This window comes from Chanodichthys erythropterus, chromosome 24, assembly GCF_024489055.1.
Source record: "Chanodichthys erythropterus isolate Z2021 chromosome 24, ASM2448905v1, whole genome shotgun sequence".
NCBI classification, from domain to species: Eukaryota; Metazoa; Chordata; class Actinopteri; order Cypriniformes; family Xenocyprididae; genus Chanodichthys; species Chanodichthys erythropterus.
Genome location: NC_090244.1, coordinates 18,028,303 through 18,038,865, shown reverse-complemented (window position 1 = coordinate 18,038,865; position 10,563 = coordinate 18,028,303). Strand labels below are relative to the sequence as shown.

The window sequence follows — 10,563 nt, the reverse complement described above, 5'->3', positions numbered from 1 at the left end:
AACACATTGTTTGTCGACTTTTTTCATCCAAAGACATGCAGGTTAGGTGAATAGTCAAACATTTTCTGTGTGATTTTGATTGGGATAGGCTCTAGCCCTGTGACTTAGATGGTTGTATAAGCAGAAAGAGGAAAGATATATAACGTTACACACACACACACACACACACACACTCACACACAAACCAAGCCACTAACTGAATATGTCATTCAAAAAACACAATAAATGACTTGAAAATGAATAATTAGTCACCTTACGCTCAAATACTCATTAAAATGTAAGAAAACTGGAGAAATTACCTCAGGTGGTGTGAGATTCAAATAGGCTACGTACACGTTACTCCTCCCAAATAGAATAGCCAATCAGCATGTTTGTGAGCCCAATGGATGGGACCTCGAAACTCAAACAACCATTTAGCATAATCACGGAAGCGAACTGTAAAGCGAACTTACACAGTATTTGCAAGGTAGGTTTTGCCGTGACACAATATGGTCATGTGTAAATAGCCCATATGAGACCAGGAAAACAACAAAAAATGAATAAAAATAAACTTTGAACAGGCCTAGGCTACTTCTGGAAGAGGAATTATTGCCCTTTATTGCTGTCATAACTCACTTTCTGTTAAAGTGTGATTAATTCCTACTATGCAGTGTATTTTCATGCCCCAATCATTGGAGACCGAGGTCATTTTCACTCTAGTGAATATTTTTCAGGGGTAGGTTCAATTATTATTATGTTTTTATATACATATTTTAAAGAACGCCACTGTCACTTTATAATGTCGAACTATAGTTGCCACAAAAGGCCTAACATGGCTATTTTGGATTGTGAAACTAGTATACTATTTTTAAAATTATATATTAGAAATAATTTTAGAAATTTAAGTTGAAGATGCAGTGTTATTTCAATATTGTCTATATAGTTTATTATATCATGTATTAATATTGTGAATTAGTCTTTTATTTTATTTATTCTTTTTTAACATTTATTTTAGTGTTTTTTTCTTTTTCACAGAACAAACAGAATAAAGACAACAATGAGAAAAAAAGATAATTATAATAAAAATAAAAGAACCTATAACAAAACAGACAGAACATTTGAGGGACGCTTGCATACAAAGACAAATTATCTTTAAAGATATAATATAATATATATGGATAAACAAATTCATAAATGTGTCACTTAATCCTATTTATATATATATATATATATATATATATATATATATATATATATATATATATATATATATATATATATATATAAAAACTATTGTCAGCTGTCTAATAAATATTTCGGCACTACATTAAACACATTATTAATAAATACAAAGAGATTACACTCCATTACGAATAACTTTAGCATTAACAGTGGTAGGCTATGAATGCACTACATCATTTACCTTAAGATGTTCTAAAATTTGTCCCCGAATTTTATTAAATACCTCAGATTTATCATTGTTAATGTCTCAATCTCTCCAATGCAAGCATGTTTGCAAGATCTCTACACCACATATCAAACTTAGGCACAGAATCAGTTTTTCACATTCATAAAATCAGCCTCTCAGCAATTATCATACAAATAAAATAGCTTGTCTTCCATGTGCAAAATTTTAACTAAATAAGAGAGATCATCTTACAAAATGCATGTTATTTCTTATTTAGTACTGTCCTGAGTAAGATATTTTACCTAAAAGATGTTTACATATAATCCATTAGACAAAACAATAGCAGAATTTATTAAAATGACCCAGTCAAAAGTTTGTGAACCATTGATTCTCAATACTGTGTGTGGTCACCTGATGATCCACGACTGTTTTTATGTTTTGTGATGGTTGTTCATGAGTCTCTCGTTTGTCCTGAGCAGTTAAACTGAGCTCTGTTCTTCAGAAAAATCCTCCAGGTCCCAAAACTTCTTCAGTTTTCAAGCATTTTTTTTTTGCACATTTGAACCCTTTCCAGCAGTGACTGAATGATTTTCAGATCCATTTTATCACACCGAGGACAACTGAGGGAACACAACTATTAAAAAAGGTTCAAACATTCACTGATGTTCCAGAAGGAAACACGATGCACTAAGAGTCGGGGGGTGAAAACTTTTGCACAGGATGAAGAGGTCCAAATTTTTCTTATTTTGCTTGAATATATTTTTTTTTTCATTTAGTACAGCCCTTCAGAAGCAACAGAAGATACTTGCATGTTTCCCGGAAGACAAATTAAATACAATTTACCTTGATCTTCAAATTTCAAAAGTTTTCACCCCCCATCTATTAATGCATTGTGTTTCCTTCTGGAGCATCAGTGAATGTTTGAACTTTTTTAATAGTTGAGTTTGAGTCCCTCAGTTGTCCTCAGTGTGAAAAGACGGATCTTAAAATCATTCAGTCACTGCTGGAAAGGGTTCAAATATGCAAAAAATGCTGGAAAACTGATGAATCTGCAGGAGCTGGAGGATTTTTCTGAAGAACAGAGCTCAGATTAACTGCTCACAACAAACAAGAGACTCATGAACAACCATCACAAAACAAAAAAACAGTCATGGATCATCAGGTAACCACACACAGTATTGAGAATCAATGGTTCACATACTTATGAATGGGGTTATTTTAATAAATTCAGCTATTTTTTTTGTCTTGTGGATTATATGTAAACATCTTTTATGTAAAATATCTTACTCAGGACAGTACTAAATAAAAAATAACATGCATTTTGTATTATCTCCCTTATTTTGTCAAAAATTATTAACATTTTCACAGAATCTGCAAGTGGTTCACAAACTTTTTCTTGCAACAGTGTATCAGACATCTCTAGATTAGTAGATATCCCAAGAATAGCTAAAAGTGGACATGGTTCGAGATTCTTTTTAAATGCTTTAGAAAAATGCATGCTTTCCCAAAATTCCTGTAATTTAGGGCACAACCATAATGTGTGAGTCAAAGATCCCTCTGTTACTTTACATCTATTGCAGAGTGGAGAAACCGGAAAAATGCTGCTGTGCACTTTTACCCTAGATAAATATATCTATGCAAGGTTTTAAACTGAATTCAATTATGCCTTACATTAACTGAACAAGTGTGTATGTTCTCAAGGCCTTCTTCCCAACTGTTAATATCCTATTTATAAAGCTTGATTGTTTTTTATTTCAGTTAGTTGCCAGGCAACAATCTCTAAAAGTGTAGGTTTTTAATTGTATTTCAAAACAATTTTTAATACTTTTAGTTATAACAATACCAACACTGTAGAGGTACTGCATAACAGGAATTCTCCGTGTAAGTCCACAGTGTTCACACTAGATGGAGCAATAACATAATTCACAGCAGTGACTGTCGAACAGCTTGATCTCTTCAAACCAGCTGTCAAGCCACACTGACCTGCTATTTCTACATTTTTGCATTGAACAGCAAAAAATTTTTTTTTATATATATATATAGGTTTCATATAGGTTAATACTGCGCGCACCTTCTCGATGCGCGTTACTTAAATATCACAGTGTTTAAGGGGTTTCTAAATCTTTCCCCTCTTTTTCTTACTTTCTTTATATTTTAAACTTCTAATGCTTCATTCGCAATTGATTGACTCCAGTTTGCCTTGATGTGGCTTGGGGCGAAGATAGCGTCCAAATTGTCAGACCAATCATAACGGAGTGGGAGTATTTGCGCGAGAAATGATGCGCTCGTGCCTCTCGCGCGCTGTCCCTCCCAGCAGCATCAAAGCAGCAGCGATCAGCGCGCGACCACAGCTCAGGCACCTGCAGGTATGAATGTATTCAAAATGTATTTTTTTTTATATATCTACAAAAGCAACAGAGTGAGTTGTGCTGTTCTGTAATATGCTATTTTCAATGTGTTTAATTGTTGCGGTGCTATTTTGGTGCAACTATGATGTGATGAAATGTTTCGTGGTGACGCTGATGCTGATTACATTTATTCTATAGCAGTTATTAGAGATGAAAAAAACAGAGTAGTTGTTTTTCTGCCAGTTTTAAAGTTTCATACAATACCAACAGTATGTGCAAAGCTTTCTTCATTCCTAAAGAGGGACGCTGACCGTCATATCCACCATAATGCCTTTTTAATGAGTTCTAATGCAACAGTGTTGACCAGATTCGTTCACATTTATTAACTATTAATACGAATTAAAATTATACTTGATAGGGTTGAATGTTTTATCAATATATTATACAGTAGATGTAGGCTACTTAAAGGGACAGTTCACTCATTTTCTACTCATTTACCTCAAACCTGTATGACCTTTTTTCCCTATGGAGCACAAAAAGAGTCACATTCATGATTTGGAAAAAAATATGCATTGAAAGTGACAGCTGACTAAGACTGTCAGTCTTTTAGCCATCTCCATTTGTGGTCTATAAAAGAAATAAATGGGTTTGTAATGACATAAGGGTCAGTAAATGATGTTTTGTTGGCGAACTGTCCCTTTAAGAGTTTTATTTGACTGAAGGAATCATAAACTTATTCTGCGATGCCTTCTACTGCTCTATTGGGATCGATTCCAGCCAGCATTAGTAAAGCACATTGGCTCACTTGTTGTATAAAGATATTCAAAACTAAAGTGTAAGACAGGCTAATTATGTCTGCATATTTATGCGTAAACATATCCATATTTTAAAAGTCGACTGTCAGATCAGATGTGTTTAGCAAATACACAAATGCACTGATCGGTCTCCATTTTTCACACTTAGAGCCTCCTTGCTGTGCAGTGCATATGTGTGTTCTGATAAATAATGTGCCCAGTCTTTGCTGATGAAGGCATATTCCTCTGCTGTTCCCTCTCACACAGGGTTCTAATGGTCTGTGACCTCTGTAATTGAGGAGCTAGCAACTATGTGATTGCCTCATATTCCATCATCTAATTCGTGAGGCACCCTTCTTCGTTTGCCCCTCAAAACTTCCAGGCGAATCCAATGGTCTACTTGTCGTCGGATTCCATTATCTGGTACGCAGTTGCTCCGGTGAGGGGCACTGATGACCCCCATCGGTTATTGCGCTCCGTCCCTGCTGGCTTCCCACCTTTGTAACTGCATCCCCACTGCTGCTTGTGCATCTGGATCCACTTTATGTCGCCATGTTGAGTGCCTTTGAATGGTATGGCTGTCTTCTTCTTCTGACGGGGATGACAAGATCCGTCAGCCAGCGTATGGATTCACTAACGCCCCCTGCACCCGAATATGCCCACTCTATACGACTGGATGGGGACATCATCTTGGGGGGTCTCTTCCCGGTGCACGCTAGGGGCGAACGTGGCGCCCCTTGCGGGGAACTGAAGAAAGAGAAGGGTATTCATCGGTTAGAGGCCATGCTCTTCGCTATCGACCTCATCAACAAAGACCCTGACCTGCTGCCCAACGTGACCCTGGGGGCGCGCATATTGGACACCTGCTCGCGTGACACCTACGCCCTGGAACAGTCGCTTACCTTTGTGCAGGCGCTCATCGAGCGAGATTCTACCGATGTGAGATGCGCTAGTGGCGAGCAGCCAATCTTTGCCAAGCCGGACAAGATCATTGGCGTGATAGGCGCCGCAGCTAGTTCTGTCTCCATCATGGTGGCCAACATCCTACGCCTGTTTAAGGTAATTTCTGTTGTTGCTACACTATTGGTTGGTGGCTTTGCTTCTGGACCCACAGAACTAGACGCAAACTGTGTTTAATGTAGTTTAGGGTGTATTTTCTTTAACTTTGCAAAGCTTTGGTCATGGTTTTCAAGGATGAGGGCATCTCATGCATGTTAGTTTTTGCGTAATACGGTGTAGTGTCAAAGATTTGAGGGAAGAATTTGCGGCAAAGTTGACAACTTTTGACATCAACAACAAAAGACATAGGAAGTGTTTAGGGATACACCAATACATTTGACAAGAAATATCATTTCTTCATAATTTATTGTGAAATTTACTAGCAAGTTCTGAGTGAAAATTGTTTCAAAATATAAAACCTAAACCATTTTTTTTTCAGTTTACTACACTGTAAGCCTGAATAAGTTGGCAAAACTCAAAAAATATGAGGCAATCAGTCAGAAATTCAAAGTTTAAGTTAGCAGAACTGGCAGATTTTTATTTTGTACTCATACATTTTAATAGTTCTTAACTTGAAATGTTTGAGTACACTAATTCATACATTTAACTTAAAATTTTCAAGTAACCTCAATATGAACATTTTTATTAGTGTAAACTTAGTGTAAGCTAATTCTGAAAATGCTAACTTGCTAATTTGCTAACATGGTAACAACAACAATTGCTAAATGAGTACAGATATATAAAGCATTTAACATTCTTGCTCTCAAACCAAGCCGCATGCCCCACTTGTCACCGATGGTAACTTTCCAAATACCTATATTAACTGAAACTCCTGTAAATTAGCATAACAAAACATTAATCACTACTAAACCCCCCACTTAACATTAATCTTGCACAAAAAAAATTAGGACTTAATTTTAGCATTTACTCTCCCTTTTGAGTGCCTTGGACAAAGCATGCTGGGAAATAGAAATACCAGCCCAGTTTCAGTTAAACTTAAGTTAATCTAAAAAAAAATAAATAATAGTTCATAAAACGTGACTGAAACAGTTCAATTTACTTAAATATCAGTTCTGTGAACTTAAAAGAAAAAGAATGTGCTAAATACTCATAAAAGTTTCTTTGACTAAACTAATTTGTTTAATTTAAGTTTGTCCTACTCAAACCAATTAATTATTATGAGTGTTAGGGTTTACAGTGCGATATATATCGGTTTTACTGAATAATCCCCAAATAATTCCCAAAAAAGAACTATACAGCTTTGCTACTATAGAGTTTCTTTTGGGAAAAATCAGCTGGCAACAACTTTTTCCTTCATATCATTGGCCAATTTATTATTACAAATTTTATTTTCAAATGATCAGTATCAGCTGATATGGCATATTTAATTGATATTAATACCCCTAACACTCCTTTAAAGTTAATCTTTAATAATCAAGTTATACTGTCGAATCTAATCTTTAGTAAATCTCAAAACAAATATGTAGCATTTTTAGTGTTTTTTATTTAGACAAAATAGCATAGAATTTTAATATCAGCCTTTTATCGGTTATCGAAAATATTTAAAAGCTCATCTGTATTGTCCAGAATTTTAATATCAGTGCATCCAAGCTTTTTCACATCCTTTTATAAAAGATCATAAGTGTATTTACATTTCCCACTATATGGCTAGTTGCATTCAGCATCGTTTTTGCCCTGCTGTTCACGAGCCACTGCTATAAACATAAAATAAGGAAATATTCATTTTTTCAATCTCATAGAGTGATTCAAATGCGTGCTCATAGGGATTCATTGCACAGACTTTTTGTCAGCACCGTCCTGAATTTTAGTGGATGTAGTAGCCTGTAATAGAATCTGTTTTGAGGGCTAATCAATAATCACTTGAGTCTCTTGAGCAGTAAACAGGGACCAATAATGATTATGAATGAACAGAAATTTGTCAGACTTTTCAGAAGCATCTCCAATAGCATTGAATCACTGGATCTGTAGATGAAATATTTTTCCGGATTGGCCTAAACAGATTAATTTGCTGCTATCTGGTGTTTATTCTGCGCAAAAATTCTCTCCCTTTGAGTCTCAAAAATACTGCCACTGGGTTATCTTATGTTTCATGTCTCATTAATAATTGAGTGTCTGTTACAGATACTAAATATAGCTGGCTTGTAATTGGATCAAATAATGGGTGTCATGTTTATCTGAAGAAAGCATTCACCTTTTCAACTGCAGAAAAGATTAGACACATCATGAATTCATCTGCAGTAGAGATTATGAAAACAGAACCACAGAATTGGTTGGAGAGGGAAGATGTGATTTGGGATGCGATTGAAAACCTTGTTTTCACTATTTATGGAGTTTTTTATTAATCTGATTGGTAGTTTGTGTCTATCAGATGCATCAGTGTAATCATCAGAGTTGAAGCTCGGCATGGACTTCAGAAGAAGTGAGATGTCTGGCTTTATCTCTATTGATCTTGTTGATTGGCTACTGCATTGTTCTTCACCTTGTGAATCAATCATTTAAGTCAGATATTGATTGTGGATTTTTCTTTCATTTGTTTCTTTGTACAGTCACAAGCATTCATGGATCAATTTAAGCTGAGGCAGTAGATGCTTGTTTTTCTTTTTGCTGTTTTTGAAATGTTAGAGTGGCCCCAACAACGTAGAAAATATGTTATTGGATTACCTACCCTGAAATTCCGTCGTAGAGTCTTTTCTCTTTCCTCTGCTCCTTCCTCTCATTGATCTGCAGAGACTGGACATTTGAAAGCGATATGTGTCTGGTCTCAAAACAGGATGTAATTGGGGAAGTCATTGTGTTTGCTTCTGCCTTGGATTTACTGTAGCTCAAGGCTAGAAATTAGCTTAGTAAGAGAAAGTTAAGTAGATGTATCATGTAGATTACGCATTGACTTTTTAAAGAAATTTCTGTCAGGATGCGGTTTGTTTTGCGCAACCCAATCATCATTACGCAGCCAGCACTATTAGCTAACGTCTGGTTAGCTAAGCTAATAGTTAGCTAATGTATTAAATGTCTAAAGTCTTAAAAACATTTAAACAAAATGATAAACATTTTTTCAGTATATTTGTGAAGTGTAGCTAAATGTTTATGATGAACTGATAATGCTATTGCTAATGTTTTTCCGATGTAGCCTTATGCTAACCTCCTCTGGTGAGAGTGACTTCTTTTTGCATCTATTTAGCGCAATTTTGGTAACTTAAAGTTTGAAACCACTGTTTATACATTAGAATAATTTGTTACTGTTTTCAAAAGTGAAGAATTTATCCAAACATAATAAAGTTATTTTGCATAGTCTTAAAGGTACAGTAGCACAAACAACTTACAATAATGTTGTTTGTCATTTCAATAGGAATCGATGTGATCAGGATTTTCGTGTGAGAGCGAAAGATTTACCCAAACAGATTTTGCGTCAGTTTAGCATTGGTCACACATTTGTCACACAAACAGAAAGCTGCTTAGTTTGAAAGTGACTTTTGTGTGAACTGTGCTTTATACATTGCATACTCATGAAATTTCACCAAATGTTTGCTAATATCTAAGAGAGGGAGAGTGGAAAATTGTCATATAACTCTAAATTGTGCCTGTTTTTGGTCAAAGAAATTCTGACTAATATTTTAAATGGACTTAAACTGCTACAAAAGTGTAGAATATGGCCTCTATAAAGGGTTAGTTCACCCAAAAATTAACATTCTGGCATTAATTATCTGGTCGTTTTAAACAACCGTAAGACTTTTGTTCATTTTCGGAACGCAAATGAAGATCTTTATGATTAAATCTGAGAGTTTTCTGTCCCTCTGTTGACAGCCAAGCCACTACCAGTTTGACACTTCAAAAAGTTCATAAAGAGATCGTAAAACGAATCAACATATGAATTGAGTGGTTTAGTCCAAATCTTCTGAAGAGACACAATCGCTTTATATGATGAACAGATTTAATTTAGTCTTTTATTAACATATAAACTTTGATCATTGAACATGGATGGATTCCGTATCACTTAAACAGTTGTCCAAACAGCAATTGAGCTCAGCTATGGAGCAATTTATCACAGTCAGGTAAATGGGAAGTTAAGAATAATTCAGACAGTCACACGGTCTACATGTATATTTTAGTATCTCATCCACTCAGAAGTGTGAAATATATTCATGCATATTACATGAAGGGTAAGAATAAAGGAGACATCACAATCCAGTTCATATAATGACTTTATTGGTCACAATTGTGGCAGACTGCATTGGGGCAAAGGGAATGCCTGCCTCATTCATCTAACTTGTAATGCAGACGTAAGACTTAAAACACTCTGACCTCTACGCACCTGAGATCATAGTAGTTCAGACAGAGGTCATGTTGAAAGGTTTGTGTTCAATAGAAAGGAAACAAATTGCTTTAAGTGAAGACATTTGATGCTTTAATAAGGTTTGGAAATGTGGGACACTGTTTGGATTTACTTATTTGTTTTTCTTTGTTTACCACTGTGATTTAAATATTTAGAAGCTACCTACTGTGTAGTGTCTTATTTTTTTTTCAATTGCATAAATTCATTTTAGGCTATTAGATTTTTCCTATTCAAGAAGAAATGGCTTTACTAATAAGGTGCCTTGAAGCAATTGCTTCAGACTTGAATGATCTGAATAAATAAATAATGCAATAAAAATAACTGATTTCTCACAGAATAAATTAGCTGAAAATTGCAATTTCACTCAGGAAATAAATTTACGAATTGCCTCAAGAAAAAATAAAACCTGTAAATACATGTTGCTTTAAAAACAAAGCAATCAGTTAGTAGAATGAACCATGAATGTGTATGTGTTTAAATGTATATATTTTTCAATTCAAGAAATAATGGCTTTACTAATAAGGGCCATGAATGCATTTGCTTCATACTTGAATTATATGAATCAATAAATAATGCAATAATATATATACTTTCTCACAATGTAAATTACTTGAAAAAAAGCAGTTTCAGTCAGAAATAAATTTGATTTGTCTCAGAAGAAAATCAAACCCTATAAATATATGT

At 34.9% G+C, this 10,563-nt stretch overlaps 1 protein-coding gene across 2 annotated transcripts in view; it reads left to right on the top strand.

Annotated features, from left to right (window-relative positions):
• The first annotated feature begins 5,063 nt into the window (after nucleotides 1–5,063).
• grm8b (glutamate receptor, metabotropic 8b) overlaps nucleotides 5,064–10,563 on the top strand; it is a 209,130-nt gene continuing 203,630 nt past the window's right edge. For both annotated transcript variants that reach the window (XM_067379385.1, XM_067379384.1), the window contains exon 1: nucleotides 5,064–5,588. In XM_067379385.1, coding sequence (XP_067235486.1) covers nucleotides 5,082–5,588 — 507 coding nt within the window. In that variant the 5' untranslated portion in view covers nucleotides 5,064–5,081. The remainder of the gene's footprint in view (nucleotides 5,589–10,563) is intronic.